At 36.3% G+C, this 20,774-nt stretch overlaps 1 protein-coding gene across 1 annotated transcript in view; it reads left to right on the forward strand.

Moving 5' to 3' along the window:
• CNTN3 (contactin 3) overlaps window positions 1-20,774 on the forward strand; it is a 293,914-nt gene that overhangs the window by 70,136 nt on the left and 203,004 nt on the right. The window contains 1 exon segment of the mRNA XM_012802498.2: window positions 880-1,055. Within this exon segment, the coding sequence (XP_012657952.2) occupies window positions 880-1,055 (176 nt within the window).

The following is a 20,774-nucleotide window of genomic DNA, read 5'->3' on the forward strand; positions in this document are numbered from 1 at the left end:
CCCGTTCCAACTTAGGTACAAATTCAACATAAGAGCAAACCTATAGAACCCATCTCGTTTGTAACCCAGGGACTGCCGGTGCTTACTGTTTAAACACTTTCAAAGTTCCCATTTACAAACTCTTGCTTAAAAATCAGTTTCCTCCTTCTTTTTCATTTTGGTTTCCCATTAAGTATGGCTCTGGGGTTGGTGCCTTCACTTTTTCAGACCCCCTTGGTGGTGTTTATGGTCTTTTACCACAGTGCACCATTTTGTAAACAGCGCTGTGATGGTTTAGAAAAGTGGAGAATGCCTCAGGGACAGGTATTTACCCAGACAAATTGAAATGGATAGTTGAGCACTTACCCAATTAATGTATTAAATGTGCTCAGTCAATCTGGATAAATCAAAGCAATGTGCTCTTTTCTCCTTTCATTGTCAGCATGAGATTGGCCTGAAGTATCGGAGATAATTACCTCCACTTTCTACTTTATCTTGGCCTATACAGACCTAGCCTGATTTTTCCCCTGGTGAACAAATAACATTATTTTCACCTCTTCAGAAAAGTTTTCAACATCTTTAGCTTCTAAATACTCCTCTGTTGTACTTTCTACTGTACTTTAACCATTGTATCTGATAAATACTTGAGCATATTTGATCTTCAATTTTGCAAAGTCAAACAATGCACTATCATCTTTGATTTAGTAGAGGGATGATGTTTAAAGTCTTTTATAAAACTGAATATACTAGGGTGGTGCCTGTGGCTCAAGGACTAGGATGCCAACCCCATATACTGGAGGTGGCAGGTTCAAACCCGGCCCTGGCCAAAAACTGCAAAAAATCCCCCACAAAACACTGACTATACTAAGAAGGTATAAAACCTTGGTATTTGTTTTACAGATGGCAGCTGAATGGAAGTGATATCGATATGAGTCTGGAACATCGTTATAAGTTGAATGGAGGCAATCTTGTGGTCATTAACCCCAACAGAAATAGGGACACGGGAAGTTACCAGTGTTTCGCAACCAACTCACTTGGGACAATTGTCAGCAGAGAAGCTAAACTCCAGTTTGCCTGTAAGTATATGTTTACGTGTCTAGCAAAGCCAGCATTTAAAAATATATAACTTAATTTGTGCAGTCATTTTGGATTTCAGAAACATACATGGATCTTATTAATTCCATTAATAGGTTGAGGAAACAATTTGATATGACTTTTTGGTCCTCTGTACACTGTTTAAATCAGAGCCGAAAATGCCTGTTTTTGTGTGTGTGGGAGTTGGTGTTCTATTTTACTATTATGTGAGGATTCTGTTTAGGGAATGAAAAAGCAGCCAGGTAAGGATATTTTTATTGAGCAGCTACTTTGTTCTTTGCACTGTGGTAGAACTAAAAAGAACATGAAATAATTGTCAGACATAGCCTTTGCTCTTGTAGAACATTTGAATTAGAGAATTCTGACAAACCAGAAAAAAATAAACAATGAAGACATGAGGAAAAGAAGAAAAGAACATATATAGTGATATGTTATTGACCCCCTGTGGAGTTTCATCTCAAATGTCCTGCAGTGCAGTCCCCTCTGCAACCTGGCCCTGGAAGCCATATTTGTACCATGTTATTTGGACCTGAGTCCAGCCGTGTGTTGAATCCAGAAACACATGATCCAACCTAAGAAAACCACATTCTTTCTCTGGGGAATTTGGAATTGGGACCAGAGGCTCAGTGTAGTTTTTTTGTTTGTTTGTTTGTTTGTTTTTGCCTGTTTCCTACTTTTCATTTCTTTTTTGTTGTTTGTTTAGTTGTATATTTCGTATATAATGCTGTCACAATTATCTTGATTCTATAATTTGTTTTAGTTCCTTGCACCTCAGTAATTCTGAGATTGGAATGTGCTCCTATAATGAGGTAGTGGTCTCACTCTGCTCCCCCCAATTCAACAAGCCATTACTAAATTGATGTGTGGTTTACTACAGGCTTCTACTGCTTTTTGTGTTTATAATGACAAGGATTCGTTTTGCTTCTGCCATTATATCCTCTTTTTCTCATGGATGCGCCTCCTTCCTTTGTTCCCTCTTGTTTTCCTGTAGGCATGGTATTTTTTTTTTTTTCAGCCTGTATCCTCCCTGGATATTTTTGGAAGCTATATGTGATGCTTATATTAGTTACTTCTAAGTTTACTAAAGTACTTTGTGCATATTTTTCTTATAGCAAGAATTTTACGTTTAAATCACTTCTTTCAGTTACCTTCCATTTTAAACAAAATTTTTAATTCCTTTCCCCCCTTCTTATACCTTTGCAATCTTAGTATGAGTGTGACTTCCATGATTTTTGGTCTAAATTGTTATGTCATTATAACAGACATGTTACATTTACTTTTATTACGTACTGTGTATACATGAATCAGTGTGTATTTATCCACACATATCTAATATTCTCTTTAAGAATAATTGTGTGTGTGCATATAGATTTTAACCAGAATCTTGCCAGCACCTGTGATGTGTCTGTGTTTACCTGACTTCAGTACCAAGCACCAGACCTCTCCTCCTAGTTTCACATTCTTATTTTTTGTTTGATTTCTCAGTAAATTTTTAAACACTTGTAATATGAAACATGTTACATTTAAAAAATTCAAGTGTTCTTCATGCCCTTTTATTTTAAAGAATGTTGTCACCTTGCCTTAAATATGAGGGTAGCTTTTGGATGGTAATAAAATGTTGAATCCCAGAACGGTTTACCAGAGAATTGGAAGTGTGTTGTTCTTTTGTCTTCTGGAATCAGGGCTGCTGAAGAGAAGAAGCTGGCCTTATTAATTTCTCTTTCTTGGGAGCTGCATTTTGGGGTCCACTTGGTTATATACGGAAAGATCTTTTTTTATTCTTTTAGTTTAAAGCATATATGTTTTCAGCATATAGCTAAGTTTAGGTTTATTGTAATTCACTTTGCTTAGGGCTTGAAGAATTCTTACACATTCTGTATACAGTTCAGTAAATTTTCCTTTTATGCTTTTTAGTTTTATGTTTGACTTATTTATATTTTAAAAAGGCACTGATCATTTATATACTGAATTTCTTTTTTTTTTCCTGTCCATTTCTTGAAATTCTTTTCACCTCAGCCTGTTCTTCCCTATGACTTTCTATTACTGAGTCATAGATGCCTCATCTTTTTGTATTTTTTTGAACACACAGTTTTCCAAAATGTTATTTTTAATCTTGGAGGCAGGGTTTCCTTTACCACTTCTATTTGGCGTTTTCAATCTTATGCTTAAGTACTTTCAATAGATTCTGAAACAAAATCATGTCCAAACTTAGTCTTTGACAACAGATGGTGTTGGTGGACTCCCTTGGCCCTGAATTTCTTGCCTGGTGCAGAGATCAGAGTATCTTCTCTGATCTATACAGAAATGCACAATTCCCAGTAGAATTCCTGTTTCCCAGAGTCTTTTACCAAATATTTTCCTCTTATGTAATGATATTTTTCAACTGTGGATTCTTCACACCTAATAATATATGAAGAAGTGTAATTAACTTATAGGTTTTTCCTCATTTAGCTCCACCTAGAAGGTATGACTTGTATGGAAAATACTTCTGAAATCATCTTGTACCTCTTCTAGACCATACTCGTTCCTACCCAGCACTGCATAGAAGTGGGATGACGATGTTGAGTCAGGGATGGGATTTTACTTAGAAGCTAATAAGCTAGCCTGCTGTTGACGAGAGCTTGCAGCACGAGACTCCTGAGTCAGTGATAGAAGACTTTACCACTCTCAGAACGACAAGGAACATGAGATTCAACATGTTTGATTCCCTTCCCCTCAGCCACAATCCCAAAGAGGAATGTGATATGGTTAGAGTAGATCCTACACTCTCAGTCCATCTCTTTTCTAATAAGTGGTAGGCAAATCGGGTCTTTGTCCTCAAGAGAGACAATACTCCAGGTTGCTCTCTGCAGACACGTCCCTCGTCCAGTTGGATGATTCAGTATTGGTGTACCCAGCACAAACTTGTGGGGAAGCTTGAAGCACGCAGAAAATCGCCTCTCCCCAAAAGAGTTGTCATTCCCTTTGTTTGGCTCTGCATTTGAATTTCTGAGTTGGGATGCCCCATTTCAGGATATGTGAGATGAGAGAGTTACACATAACCTTCTACCATTACTCTGAATACCCTCTTTCATAAAGCAAAGTCAGGCTGTGTCTTTTAGTCCCTTGGGTTTCCCCTCACTCTACCGTTATCTGTCTTACATGTTTTATTAACTCTTACTCTTGAAAGTCTTGTTGTACAATGAGATTATTTTGTTTTTTTGCATTTATTTTGGTGTTTTCCTAAGTGGTTTTTGTTTGTGAAAGTTACAAGGAGCCACAGTAGGTTTTCTTAGCATGGTATCACATAGGACTAGAATGATACAAAATGGGTTTTTGGATTCATATGGCTGGAATATAGATTTCTGGTTAATAAAAATAAAGATGGTGGAAAATAAATAGAGGATATTTAACACTTTAGAAATCCCATAGTTATAGCAGACCATTACTTTAACTTCATAACCTTTTAAAAAATGCAATACACTGCATCAACTGAAAGAAGAGATTAGGATGGAGAACTTTGTATTAGTGGGGCACTTGTGGCTCCAGTGTGGAGAAACCTCAGCCGTCTTTGCTGAAGGCAATGGATGGTAAAGTGTTGTCATTGAACAATGTTCTGAAATTTTTTAATAACTTTGTCTCCTCTCTTGTGTTGTGTGGTTAATAGTACTTCTTTGTTTCTGTTAGCCATGGAAAAAGAACTTGTCTGTCCTTCATGGATAAAAGAATAAAAGAAAACATGGTTGATGCACCACTTTATTTAACACTAATGAAAACACAAAGAAATTTTACCTTACTTCTTAAGTCTTCTATCCATTTTTGGTTTGATTTTTGTGTATGATGAGAGGTAAGGGTCTAGTTTCATTCTTCTGCATATGGACAACCAGTTTAGCCATCACTGTTTATTGAAGAAACTCTCCTATACCTACTGTAAGTTCTTGGCACTTTTGTCAAACATAAGTTCACTGTAGATTTGTAGATCTGTTACTAGATTCTCTATTCCTTTCCTTCGTTCTGTGTGTCTGTTTTATGCCAGTACCATGCTGCTTTGGTTACTATAGCTCTGTAGTATAATTTGAAGTCAGGCATTGTGATTCCTCTAGTTTTATTCTTTTTGCTCAGGATGGTTTTGGCAAATCTGGATCTTTTGTGGTTCCATATAAAATTGCAAGATTATTTTTTCTATTTCTGTGAAGGATGTCATTGGTATTTTGATGGGGATTGCATTGGATGGTTCAGCCCTATTATTGTTTTAATTTTGATATAATTTTCTTTGTCTGTGAATTATCAAATGTGTAATTTAAAATTTTTGAGCGTATTGAGCTTCATTATTATCTTTTTGTAACTGATTTTGACCTATTGACCTAGAAGTAGACTCTAAGATACTACTGTTGACCAGAGAATAGAATCTAAGATACTACTCTTGGAAAGTTTAAGGCTTATTCTGTTGTCTAACATATGATTATTTTTTATAAATGATGTTCTTCAAAATAATGGATATTCTGCAAATATTTGGTACATGGGTCTCCAAATGTTCATTGGGTTAAAATTGGCAATTATCTTGATCAAATGATCTCTATCATTATTGATCATTTAATCTAAATATTCTATAATTTTTCTTTCATGTTGATGGTATATTTTTCAGTTTATCAACTTTATGAATTTAGTCAGTTATTGATGTGTAAAAATTTAGAATAGGTATATTCTTTGGCAACATATGATGACCTGCTATCTCTAATAAATCATTTTGCCTTATATTATATTGCGATGTTAATATATTCTGGTGTTTTGTTACTTTTTCTCCTTTTTTTCTTTCACTTGAATTGATTAAGAATGTCTTTCCTCCTAAAATACATCAAAGGTGATACATCCCACTTATTATCTTAGTTACTCTAGAAATTATAGTATGCATGTTTAACAAAGTCTAAAGTTAATCAATATCTCCACTAATGACTATAATACTTTTTACTGTATTGCCAACCTACAGAATTCTATACAATTGCTGTTGTGTATTTTTATTGAATTTTTAACCCCATGAATTAAACATTGCTACTGTTCCTCTTATTTTCTAATTTTTCTCCTTATATCAGAAAAATGTAAGCAAGTGTAAACTTTACGTAGTGATTTTTAAAATTATTCTGAAGGAAAACATCAGGCTTTTACCTATATTTTAGCTGTTTATCCTTTTCTAGAGGAAACTTCATTCAGCTCTTTGAATGTCTCTTTTGATGTTTACCTCAACTTTGGTGAATAACTTACTTATATTATCATTTCTTGATTTTTTTTTTATACTTTTAAGCATTACTGTTGACCATTACCCGTGGCAATGGAAACTACAACTCTCATGTATGACTACCTTAGCATAGTGAGATTGCTTTATTTTTTCTGCATTTTTTCCACTAATAGCTCTTATAAAAGCTCAAAATAGTCATACACACATTATATTTCACTGACTTGCCATGACTGGATAGAGTTCCAGTGCTAACAAGATGGTTTCTCCAAATCAGCCCATGTCCAAACATCTACAAAGGGTAAAAGTATTAGCTTGCCTGTATTTGAAACTGAGGCTTGGATGAAGACTCCAGAGCCATTTGATTCATGTTTGAATATGCAGTATCTCTGGCTATGTCATTAGAGGATTTTATTTGACCCATTCAGTTGGGTCAATATTCAGTGTTTATATTATTTTGACCTTGCAAATGATATTCAGCGTTCATAATATTGTGACTTTGTAAATGTTATTCAGAGCTGAGTTTCACAGCAAACTATAATGTCGATTATTTTTCCTTTCATGCATAATTACTAACTGAAAGTTAGTGATCTTATTATATTATTTTACCTATTAATTATCTATGTCTTATACTTAAGTCAACCAAAATTTTGGCCACTTTTCTGGATGTCTTCTCAGATATTGAGATGCTATCAGATAAATCTATTAGTTTTATTATCATGGGAAAATACATCCTAGAGTCCTGGAATGCTCCAGTATGGACTGGTTTTCTTGCATATCAGAGGCAAAGATGTCTTCCTGGGCTCTCCATAGGAGACCTTCACCATATCTCTGAGAATCTCCTACAGATCTCTGTTATATCTGGCTCTTGTTACCTGTATTCCATGACATTGTCTTCTTAGTGTTCGTTGTTTTGGAGTGCCACATCCCCATTGTCCTAAGAAAGGATGAATACCTGTAATCATAGGCCACGTATAATAAAACTTATTATGCTGGCATTCTTGATTGAGAGACTTAGTCTTACATGAATACTATGTTAGAAATATTTTTTCCTTCAGAATTTTGAAGATATTTCTCCTTGTTAACTAGATTCCAGTGTTGTTAAGTCTGAAGCCATTTTGAATTTGTGGTATTTTGTATCAAAGGACCTGTTTTTGTCTAGGGAAGATTATGTTTGTCCCAAGTGTTCTAAAGTTTCACAGTGATTTGAGTTGGTATGGGTCAAATTTTATTTAGCATCCCAGGTGCACTCGGGATCCATACAGTTTCAGAACATGAGTCTTTTAGTTATGGAAAATTTTACAATTTCCTCTCCTTAATTTTCTCTGTTTTCTATTTCATATATATAACTTCCATTTTAAACCACCCTGATTGAATTATTTCTCCCAGTTTTCTCCCCCTCAAGCCGTCTGTCCAAATTTCTTCCCCTTTGACTTTTACCTTTGTCTCTTGGTAAACAACTTCAACCCTTTCTTTGACTACTTCTATTGAATGTTTAATACAGAATTTTCCAAACATTTTTATCCCCTGGCACACTTGAATCTATAGTTAAATTTCCATAGCACACTTAAGTTATGTTTACCAAAAAAAGAAAAGAAAAGAAAGAAAAGAATATACTCACTATGCTTTAAACTTCTTTCAAGAATAATTTAATTAACGAGCTTTGAAAATTTTTGTGGCACACTTAACCTTTCAAGGTACATTGACCAATAATCACTGATTTAATTCCCGCTATAATACTTCTACAATTTAAGAGACATTTTACATTTAAAATTTATTTTTCATATCTTAGCCTATTTTTATAGTTATAATATCTTCTCAATCCAAACAAAAATGTGAATAATGTTTTTTGAGGGTTTTTTTTTTTTTTTTGCCTTTACATTTTCTTCTCCATACAAAACTCTATTTTTTTCCAGGTTGCTTCATTTCTGTTTTGTGTTGGTTTATTTCTTTTTGTCAAATGAGTTTGTTTGTTTGTTTGTGGCTGTCTAATAATTTCTGGTTGTTGGTATAATGTAAGAGTGGGCAACTAAAAAACTAGTGTAGATATCTCTATAACTATGTTTGTCATCACGAGGTTCACTACAGTGTGGCTCATCTCACTGGGGTGCACCTAAATATTAGCTCTTCCATTTGGAGAAGACAAAAGAATTTAGTTGGCTTCATTTCCTTTTCCAGACATACCTGTTTCCTCCTGTTCTAAGCCATTAAGGATTCTGCCCATCCATCACTTGTAGGCTTCACTCACCATGAGCTTAAAAGTCATTTTCCTTCATTATGCCAAACCATTTAATACCATCACATCTCTTTTCCAACATCCAGACTTCTATGTTGTTCCTTTGTTGTCTTGTCTTTGTAGATTTATTTCCTCAAAAAAGATTTCTTACTTTAAATAAATCCCTTTGGCGAGTCAGGAAGAAGAGAAAAATTGAATATGTGTGTTTCCCCAGTATCCTTATTTTATTTCAGAAAAATCAGTGTTTGTTTAGCTTTTTGCCCTTGTTGTTTTCTTTGCACACCCTTTCTTGCACCTGAGAGTATTTTCCTATTTTGAGATCTATATCTTTTGGAAATACTTTTACTGAGTTCCTATTAGTGCTCAGTGTTCTGTTTTGGTTTTCATCATTGTTCCCCTTTGATCTGGAAGTATGTTGGTATATTGGCTTGACATGATCCATCATAAGTAGTTGGTCTTCATTACCCATGATGCTAACGTTCTATAAACTCTCTGCTAACGTTGAATTAGTGAATACTAAACTATCACTCCAAAGAAAATCCAGGATTAGTTTCCTATAAGCCTCATATTTTCCACAACCAAACAACCACTATCCTTCTTTTCTGTATATTTCTGTTTAAATATATATTGCTGATTGATCAGCATTGAACTCACAGCCAACTGCACTATACCTCATACCTGAATGCAGCTTATTTAACATCTGTATTTTCTCTATATGGCACATCTCAAACTTCTTGCATGAAGAAACACTAGACAGTATTTGAGCACAACACTTAGTTGTCCATAGAAACAGTAAAATCAACAGAAAGGGCCAGGCATGGGGGCTCACACACAATCTTAGCACTCTGGGAGGCTGAGGCGGGTAGATTGCTGGAGCTCAGGAGTTTGAGACCAGACTGAGCAAGAGTGAAACCCTGTCTCTACTAAAAATAGAAAAATTTGCTTCCTGTAGTCATGGCTACTGCAGAGGCCAAGGCAAGAAGATCACTTGAGCCCAAGAGTTCAAGAGTTTGAGGTTGCTGTGAGCTGTGACACTAGAGCACTCTACCCAGGGTGACAGAATGAGACTGTCTTAAAAAAACAAAACTAGAAAAAAACAAAAATATAGAAATAATGTGGCAGTAAAAACATGATGAAAAGGACAGTTGTTTACAGTGTGGGCTGAAACAAAAAGGCAGAACAGTGTCAACTTCAGCTGGGAATGTGCCCATCAGGAGACACAAATTCTTAACACTCTGCATGTCTGTGAATGACCTTAACAGTGTTCCAAGTACTGGTTTTGAGAGCACAAATACATTTTAGTGAGCAGGTGAATTTTTAAGCATCAAATCCGTGAATAGACTAGCTGTTAAATAAATATGAAACCCCAAAGTATGTGAGGTATAGGCCTAGCAGGTTGAATTTTTGGTCTAAATGCTACTCACTTTCACCATTTCCTTTACTCGTTTGCATCCACCCCAGTGAAAGAGAGAGAAAGTAATTTCCTAGTCCTCTCCCTGGGTCCATGGCTGGGTTTCCCCATCAGTGGAGCTCTTCAAGGATGCTCGATGTGTGCAAAAGGTCTTATTTTTAAATGGCCTTTCCTTGGTTTAAGACTTCCATCTCTTCCATCTCTTGTTTTCCCCTGGGCAATTAAATCTAAACTACCAACCTAACAATGTCATCCTTCTCACTGACACTGCCCCAGTTGCCACAGCAGAAGCTCTGGATTTCTGACCCTGTTTTGTAGCTTTTTCGTTTTCCTTAGCTATGCATTTGTTTTAACTTTGGTTCTACTTTTACCAGCATTGCTAAGCATTTTGTGGCACTAGAATCCTCCTACCATTTCTTGAGCTTCTTTTTATATTTTTTTTTTTTTTTTTTTTGAGACAGAGCCTCAAGCTGTCCCCCTGGGTAGAGTGCCATGGCATTACAGCTCACAGCAACCTCCAACTCCTGGGCTCAAGCGAGTCTCCTGCCTCCGCCTCCCAAGTAGCTGGGACCACAGGCGCCCGCCACAACGCCCGGCTATTTTTTGGTTGCAGCCATCATCGTTGTTTGGCGGGTCCGGGCTGGGGATTCGAACCTGACACCTTAGGTGTACGTGGCTGGCGCCTTAGCCGGTTGAGCTATAGGCGCCGAGCCTTATATTTTATTCAATTCTTTTACACAGGAAGATAACGGTAGTGAGTGAAGCAAGCTTTGTGCAGGCCATAAGGAGTATTAGGGTCTGGGACAGACCAGAGAGGGCATGTGCTTTCTAAAGGCACACCCACTGCTGAGCTCTCCATTTTTAGTCTTTTCATTACTCCTAAATTCTTGTTTCTAAGCTTGACCTCTCATCTTCCCTGAATTTCAAATTCAAATAACTATCTGCCAGTTCTACATCTTGTGGTATCAGTAAATATCTCAAACTTTTCTTACCAAACTATAATCTTGATCTTCCTCAGTTTGGCAAGAGTCACAGTTGTTGTGTTGTTTGGGCCCAAACTTAGAGCCATCTTTGAATCCTGTCTTTCTCTCAAATTCTGCATCATTCACCAGTAATTATCTTCAAAATATACCCAGAATCTGGCCACTGTTCACTGCCTCCACTAGTATTCCAGGAGTAGGAGTCAGGTTCACACTCACCTTTCTGGTTGAGGTGGTCTTTTGATATTGATCGAATATCTAGTACGCTCTAGGCACTTTGCCAGGTTCTAGAAATCAGTGAACAATAGTCCTCCCATCTAGTAAGACAGTCACAAATAAACAAATGAAAAGATGTAAAACATCAGGTAAGGATTTATGACTCTTTCTAGAACTTCCTGCACCCCTGTAATTTCCTGGTCTCTGCTCAACAACCAGAATGAATCCTCTAATTTCACACTTTTCAAGGTTCCTAGTGCTGTCCTGCTTCTTATAAGTGGTCTCCTTCCCCCTCCCTGCTCTTCCCCTGCCTTGGCCTTGCGTTCCTTTGGTGCTGAGAGTCCCCCCCCCCACCTCCCCACATCTGTAGAGCTTGGTTCCTCCACTCAATCAGTGTCACTGATCAGAAAACAAACATTGTTTTCTGTCTTTGTTATTTTCACCATAGCCTTGATCCTTACTTGATGATTTACATCTTTTCATTTGTTTATTTGTGACTGTCTTACTAGATGGGAGGACTATTGTTCACTGATTTCTAGAACCTGGCAAAGTGCCTAGAGCATACTAGATATTCAATCAACACTCATTCAATGAGAGAAATAATGAATGAGAAAAAGCAGGAAAAGTGTTATCAAAGCTAATCACTTTTCAAGGTGAAGAATCCATTCTGTATGTGAAATGTCTTGCCTTTTTAGATGTTGGAGACTAGAGTTAGATTTTATAAAAGAACTTTGTAGCCAAACCTGTCTGCATCAAAGGAAACAAGTCCAGGCCAGTCTCTGACTTAAAGGATTTGAAATTAAAAGGATTATATTAGATAATAAATGTTTCTATCACCCTCTCTTCAAAAGAGATATAACATAGCATCTACTGAGCCTAGAATTTTTTTTCTTTTCTCTCCCATTTTTTGCTGTTCTATAAATTTTGAATTCTTTATCTTACCCCTACAAAGGGTTTCTCCTTCCCCTTGCAGGGTAGAGAGCATATATTAATTTTTCTTAGATTATAATATTTTAAAGCACAATGATGTTTAGAAGTTTGAAGAAAGATTAAACAAAGGAAGAAAATTTTAAAGATGAACCTCAGAGTGACTAGCTATTTCTGAAAATAAAAAATTAACAAAGACTAGTTAGCTAAAATTGTTGTGTTATAATTAGTAGAAGACTAATTTGCTGACAGTTATAGGCAGCGCCATTTCTCATAACTAAATAGTGTGGCTAAAAATGCAAATTTCATGTTTGAACACAAATGATTTTGATGACATTCAGAACTGCTTTGCTGTGATGGTCTAAAAAGTTAAATTTATAACAAAAGGCTACAACTCAGTATCCCATTCATATTGTATAAATTAAAAAATACAGAAGCTGATCAAGATGGAGGAAGGAGAGGGAGGGAGGGGCAATAACCTAATAGGCACCATGAAGAATATTAAGGGATGGACACATTTCCAGCACTGACTAAAGCATTATAAAGCTATCCAGGTAACAAAACCTCCCTCAGGGTGGTGTCTGTGGCTCGAAGGAGTAGGATGCTAGCCCCATATGCCTGAAGTGGCAGGTTCAAACCCAACCCCAGCCAAAAACAAAACAAAACAAAACAAAAAAACCCTTCAGTTTTTCTAAATTAAAAAAAAAATTAACCACCAATTTTTAGTCAAACACAGTTTTTCAAACATTTCACATCAGAAAGCTATGACTTTTAAAACCAAGTTTCTATAGAAGTCAACATTTTTTCAGTAATTTCTCAGCCTTTATATTTTATGTTTTTCTTTTTTTTTTTTTAATTTCACATTAACAACCAGGTAACATTTGAATTTGTTAGGTAGAATCCCTCTTGTAGTTGTGTCCCATGTCCAAAAGGTATTCCATACACTCCTATATTGTGCTCATTAAGTGGGAACACCAAAAATCCCTTCCTTCACCTCCCCTCCCTTAATCCTCCTTATCAACTTGAATTAAAATGAGTTTTTCTCCTCTGTGGGCATGAATTGCATTGTCTTATGGCTTCATATTATTATTGAATATGTGGGATATTTGCTTTTCTGTTCATGTGACACTTTACTAAGAAGAATGTGTTTGAGTTCCATGGAGGTTAGTATAAAAGATATAAAGTCATGATCTTTTTATAGGTAAATATCCCACAGTTTGTTAATCCATTCCTGAGTGATGAGCATTTAGCTTGTTTCCACATCTTGGAGATTGTAAACTGTGCTGTGATAAACAATCTAACGCAAATGTCTTTATGATAAAATGAATTCTTATCTTCTGGGTAGATGCCTAGTAGTGGGATTGTGGGGTGAAATAGGAGATCTAATTTGAGTACTTTAAGAGTCTCCATACATCTTTCCAAAGAATCTATATTCATTTGCAGTCCCACCAACAGTGTAAAAGTGTTTATCTCTCTCCACAGCCATGCCAGCATCTGCAACTTTGAGACTTGGTGATGTGGGCTAATCTTACTAGGGTTAAGATCTCAGTGGTGAATCTAGGTGATATCTCAGGGTGGTTTGATTTGCATTTCTCTGATGATTAGGGATGATAAGCATTTTTTCATGTATTTGTTAGCCATTCATCTGTCTTTCTCAGAGAAGGTTCTATTCATGTCTCTTCCCCAGTAATAGATGAGATTGTGTGCTCTTTTTTTGGTCATTAATTTGAGTTCTCTATAGATCCTAAGTATCAAGGATACTTGATCCTATGAATCTTTGTCAGATTCATAACATGCAAATATCTTTTCCCATTCTGAAAGTTGTCTGTTTGCTTTGGTTGTTGTATCTTTAGCAGTGCAGAAGCTATTCAGTTTAATTAAGTCTCATTTGTTCATTTTTGTTGGTGGAGTAGTTGCCACTGATGTCTTCATAAATTTTTTTCCCAGGCCAGCATCCTTAAAAGTTTTTCCCAGACTTGCTTCTAGGATTTTTATTATTTCATGCATTAGATTTAAATCTTTTACCCATCTTGCATCAATTTTTGTTAAGTGGTGAAAGGTGTGGGTCCAGTTTCAGTCTTTTACATGTGGTTATCTTGTTCTTCCAACACTATTTATTGAATAGGGATTCTTTTCCCCAGACATGCTTTTGTTTAGTTTATAGAAGATCAGATGGCAATTAGAGACTTTTTTCATCTCTTAGATTTTTATTCTGTTCCATGTGTCTGTGTCTCTATTTTTGTGCCAATACCATTCTGTTTTGATCACCACGGACTTGTAATATAGTTTAAAGTTGGATACAGTGATGCCTCCAGTGTCATTTTATTACTAAAAATTGCCTTGATTCTTTAAATCTTCTTATTACTTATTGAGAATAAGTATAAGTATAATTCTTATACTTATAAGAATACTTATACTTATACTCATTTTTAGTTGGATCTTTTCCTGGTTTTGGTATGAAGGTGATATTTGCTTCATAGAATGTGTTGGGGAAAGTCCTTTTCTTCTCAGTGTTTTGGAATAGTTTCTGTGGTATAGGTACAAGCTCTGGTTCAGAGATTTCATTTGTCAGAAGACTTTTTATTCTTTCTTTGATCTTGGTGCTTGATATTGGTCTGTTCAAGAGATTTATTTATTCATGGTTATGTTTAGGGTGAGGGTGTGATTCCAGATATGTCCATTTCTTTTAGATTGTTGAAGTTCTTGGCATGGAGTTTCTTATAGTAGTCAGAGATAAACTCTTGTGTCTCTGTGATGGCTATTGTTATTTCTCTTTTTTCCTTTCTAGTTGAGAGACTTTATTTATTAGAGACTTTATTTTTCTGTTTCTAGTTTATCTGGCGAAAAGTTCATTGATTTCATTTATTTTTTTTGAAGAAACCCTTTTATGTTTCCCTTTTTTATGAATGATTCTTTTGTTTTCAATTTTGTTTATTTCTGATTTAATTTTCATTATTTCTTTTCTTCTGGTAGGTTTGGGATCAGAGTGTTCTTTCTCCATTTCTTTAAGATGATTCATCAGGCTGTTGATGTGCTCCTTTTCTATTTTTTAGATGTAGCATCTAATGATGAGATCTACTTTTGCAATATCCCATACGTTTTGGTGCCTTCACTGTTGTCATGTTATGTCTGAGGAGTTTTAACAGTTTCCTCCTTACTCTCTTCCTTGACGCAACCGTCATGCAGCATAAGGTTGTTTAATTTCAGTGGCTTTGTGTGGGGATGAACATTTTTGTTGGAGTTGAATATTGCCTTGTGGTCTGAGAAGATATAAAGTATAATTTCATTCTTTTGATTTTGTTTAAGTTTTATTTGTATCCTAGGATATGATCTATTGAGAATATTTCATGGGCTGATAAGAAAAATGTATATTCCTTAGCTTTGGGACGGTGTGTTGTGTGTCTATTAAGCCCATTTGTTCTAGGGTCACATTTGAGTCCCTTGTATTTTTGTTTAGTTTCTATATAGAGGATCTATCCAGTTCTGCCAGAGGGGTGTTAAATTCCCCCGCTATAATGGTGTTATAGGATATCATATTGCTGAGACTAATGAAGGTCTATTTCAGAAATCTGGGAGCATTTAAATTGGGTACATAAATCTTTAGAATTGAAATGTTCTCTTGTTGTATTGTTCCCTTAACCAGAATAAAGTGATCAGCTTTGTCTTTCTTAACTTTAGGTGCTTTAAATCTACTTGTATCTGAAAGTAGGATTGTGATCCCTCCTTTTTTCTGATTTCCATTTGCTTAAAATATTATGTTCCATTCCTTTATATTGAGTCTTGATTTGTCCTTCAAAGTTAGGTGTGTTTCTTGGAGACAACCTATGGATTGCTTATGCTGTTTATCCAATCTGCCAGCCTGTGCCTCTTCAGTGGAAAATTCAAGCCATTAACATTTACTGAGAGAATTGACAAATGTGATGGAATTCTATTCATCTTATTCTGTGAAGGTCTGTTGCTTAGTTTTATCCTTTGCTTCATTATGAAAGCTAGATTTTGTACTTTATTTTGTGGGTATTTACTTTTGGTGGGCCATTGTGATGGTCAGTGTGGAAAATAGGTCTAAGTATTTCCTGTAGAGCTGGCCTTGTTGTGGCATATTTTGTAAATGATTGCATGTTAGTAAAATATTTGATTTCTCCATCAGTTTTGAAGCTTAGTTTGGCAAGATACAGAATTATGAGCTGACAATTATTTTGTTAAGAAAGTTGAAGGTAGATGATCATTCTCTTTCAGCTTGGAAAGTTTTGGTTAAAAAGTTTGCTGTCACCCTGATGGAACTGTTCCTGTAGGTCAGTTGATGCTTACTCCTGGAAAATGAGTGTTTCAGAATCTTGAGTAATACTTCTGAAATTTGCATTTGTGATATCCTCCAGTAGAGTTTCCATTCCTTTGGGGCATTCTTTTTCCCCTTCAGGAATACCTATAATTCAAATGTTTGAATGCTTTGTAAAGTCCCATAATTCTCTGAGAGAATATTCTGCTTTCTCTGTCTTCTTTTCTGCCTCTTTAACTGTCTATATTGACTCAAGAGCTCCATCCTCTAGCTTTGTGATTCTTTCTTCTCTATGGTCTAATTTGTTATTAATACTTTCTACTCATGTTTAAATTCCCTCATTGACTCCTTCAATTCCAAAAGCTCAGCCACATTCTTTCTATATTCTTTATGTCTTTCATTCTTTTTTGGTTTTGTTCTTCCACTTTCTCATCAATCCCTTTATTTCCTTTGTCATCCATATTTTAAATTCCCTCCCTGTCACTATTAATTCTTTATAGATAGAATCTTCTGTGATAGCTGACTCATGGTCCATTGGTCTGCTTTTTTTTTTTGTTGTTTTCAGAATTTTTCTGTTGGTTCCTCTGCATGTGTGGTTTCTTCTTGTTCACTTCCTTCTTTGATTATTTCTTTCTTACTACCTTCTTCACTTTAAATTACTTTGTCTCAAAGCTTATGTGCTACAGTGGCTTTTTGGTATCAGGCCAAAAGGAAGAGATGTGTAAAGCTTGAGAATGGAGAAAAAAGTGAAAAAGAAAAAGGGGGGTGAAAAAAGAGAAAGAGAGTGACAGGAGAAATGGAGTATTTGGCAGGGTGCTAAGGCCACATTTGCAACTCTAGGACTTTGGGGGGCCAGGCTGGGTGGGTCCTTCAAAGTCTGGAGCTCCTTATATCCTGGAAAAAAGCAAGACTTCACCTATGCCAAATATGGAAAGAGAGAAAAATAAATAAAAAGAAAAAAATTAAAAATTCAGCAGTATGTTGTAGTGGGGACCTGCCAATATTGTCTTTCCAAAAACTGAAACTAGAAGAATATTCCAGACCATGAAATTGTGACCTCCTTGAGTCAGACCAATGCCATGACCTCCCAACTAGACCCTCCCGGCACTCAGAGAAAGAAAAATCAATAAGAATAAAGAAAATTAAAAATACCATTATATAAGGAAATGGAAAAAAAGGATATTGTTGTTATTGTATGAGAAATACGTGTGGAAAGATGGGAAAAGTAGAAAAATCTCCACCAAAAGAGAGAAAAAAGGATAAATATACAAAAGAAAGATATAATAAAAGAGGCTGAAAAATAATAACAAAAATTGAAGATCCCTTTGTACTGAAGAAAGTAAAAATGAAAAAAATAGAAATACAAGCAAAAAAACCCCTTTCCTCCAAATATATATATGTATGTATTTATGTGTGTGTATGTATAACATACATACATACACATACACACATAAATATATATATAACATACACGTAAATATATGTATAACATACACACACACACACACATTTATAGCCTGGACACCATGTGGTACTGTGGTGTCAGGAGACAGAGAACATATGCTGTTTTGCTATGAAAAATTATGGCCAGAAACGACTCTCTACTTGTTGCAGAGGAGATTGGGTCCTATCTTAGTTGCCCTCAATCAGTGCCTGGTTGCTTGGTCAGCGTTCAGTTTTTGCAGTATTGGAGTTCTAAAGCTCTTGCCAGATTTCTTAGGAGGTGTGTTACACAGTGCCCCCTGACGACAATTCCAGGGGCTGCTCAGTTCACCCCAAAGGTGGATGCCTGAGCCCAGCAGGTGAGTTCAGAGTAGCCATGCAACTAAGACCTTGCAGACCATTTTTCCCACACGGCCTTCTCACAGTAGTGGCACTCAGCAACCAGGCTGCTGGGAGACCTACCCCACCCAGTATTTGATCCCAGCCTTTGACACTGATCTAATTCATCCACCCATTTAAGCCTTCCAAGGAAGTTCCAAAGAGCAGTTAGTCCAAAATCAAAAAACTATAGGAGAGCCCCCTTTTATCCCCAGTTCCCAGTGGGCAGGCTGGCCAGTCAGTTCCCCCTTCCCTCGTTCCCAAGCACTCACCTTCTGTGCTGGTTGTCCTCAGCTCCAGACCTTCTTGCTGGCTCCTCTAGTCCACCACTGCTTCATTGTGCCCCTGGAGTGATTTTCCTGGGTGGGTCCCCTGGCTGGAGGTGATTGGAATTTTCTTTCCCCTGTCTTTCCACACGTGGCTACTAAGGAGATATTTCTAGTATGCCATCTTGCTTCACCCCCCTTTTATGTTTTTCCATGTAAATAAATGTATTTTTATTTGTCTTTCTAATTATAAAAATATTGTATGCAGCTTGTACAATAACCACAGATCTCTTAGGATAGTCATGGTATCACAATATTATTTCAGGCTGCATATTATGAGGAAATACAGAGGGTTCTAACAAAATGCATACACATTTTACGAAAGGAAAAACCTGTATTAGGTTTGTAATACTCAAGTCATATTTGAGTTCTACAATTACAAGAGATACAAGATACAATATGAAGATAACAAATGTTACAATATATATTGCATATTACAACTCTAATATAATGTTTTCCTTTCTTAAAATGTCCATACATATTTTTTGTGCATTTTCTGTAGTTGAATGAAAAGATGCCATAGACTGGTATCTTAATATAAATTTCTACTAGACAACTGTGTTTTCCCAGCTATTCTTATACCTTCAAGGTACATATATGTGAATGATTGGAATAGACTAGGCAGAGCATGCCTAGATCAAACAGAATGTTTCCTAATCCATTTTCTCCAAAAATTCATGATGATAAGCATTTCCATCCCAGGACACACTTTTGTGTTTGAATATTGGAGAGCATTATCTGGACCATTCATTTTGAGTTGGATTTGGAATCTGTACCAACAATCTGAGATCTCTCTTAGTTAACCGTAGAATTTCATAATTCAATTAAGTGGTCCAACTGCAAAATCTATCAGACATAAAGAAAGTGTTTTTCACTTTGAATTATAATGAAAAGAGTGAGCAATTAGAAGAAATTTCGGAGATCCAAGACTAGCATTCATTCATTTATTCAGTGACTGTACTATGTATTTTCTATGCATCAGGCATTACCAAAAGGGTGGGCACCTGAGAACATCCTTGAAAACCCATGGAACTTGCAATCTAGTAGGAAAAAGAATTACATCAGATTAATACACACATATACACACGCATACACAAACTGTGATAGATGCTATAAAGGAAAACACTAGCTTTTCCTCATAATATACCTTTGGTAACGAAAATTCTAAAGTTTAGTCTTCATTCTTTAGCTTCAAAGAAAGTACAACGAGAAGGAGCTCCGAATGGTGTAGACCTGAATGAAGTTCATTGTGGTGTCACCAGGGAAGGAAAGGATGGCATGAGCTGAGCTGGCTGAAGTGGTCACAGGCTAGACAGATCAAGTGTACTTCAACCATCTTATCCAAAGCACTTTTGAAGCCTGGATACAGAGTAACACATTTTTATTTATAAAGATAACTGTGGCTGCTCTGTGATTGTTGGACTAAAAGGGATCAGGAATGAAAAGAAGACCAAGAGGAACCTGGGAAATGATTACCTTTGTTTATACAGTTGATGGCTGTTAAGGAGAAATTGGATTTAGAAATCTTGAAATGGAAATGATAGAGCTTGGTAATAGATTTGAGGTGGAGATGGTAGAATACTTCTTCTCCTATAATTGGAGGGATGGTAGTTCAGTTCAGCAAGATTGAAAACATTAGAAGGCCAGTATATTTGGTGGGGTGGGGCACCATGTTGCTGGGCTGAGTGGTTTATGAAGATCATGTCTTTCTATTAAGTACATGTGAGCACACTGACTTGATAACCTCCTTTACAAGTAACCTGATAATTGTCTCTTCTACCTGAGTGATTCATCAATCTCTCCCGTGCAGGTTCAGCCATGCTGTGCCTCAGTATTCCTGGGTGAAACCCACCTAAATCTTCTTTCTTTATTGAGGCCTCTTGGCCTATATCTGACTATGGCAGTGTGGGCGAAATGATGACTTTATCACTGTCCCTTCAAGAGGAGGTAGCTGTTTATAATTCCCAAAGAGGCGCTGCATGCTCTAACAATAGTCCTGCTGTTAGTTGGGGATGTGTTAAGCTGGAACAGGGGAATATAGGTTCAGAAGATAATTTTTGGAAACACTTGTGAGATATAATTCACATACCATGTAATTCCCCGTTGAAAGTGTACAATTCAGGGGTTTCTAGTGTATTCATAGAGTTGTGTAGCATCATCAGAAGTAATTTTACAACATAGTCAATACTCCAAAGAAACTCGGGGCTGAGTGGCGCCTGTGGCTCAAAGGAGTAGGGCACTGGCCCCATATGCCAGAGATGGCAGGTTCAAACCCAGCCTCAGCCAAAAACTACAAAA

This window comes from Otolemur garnettii, unplaced genomic scaffold (assembly GCF_000181295.1).
Source record: "Otolemur garnettii isolate 467f Iridium unplaced genomic scaffold, OtoGar3 scaffold00015, whole genome shotgun sequence".
Lineage (NCBI taxonomy): Eukaryota > Metazoa > Chordata > Mammalia > Primates > Galagidae > Otolemur > Otolemur garnettii.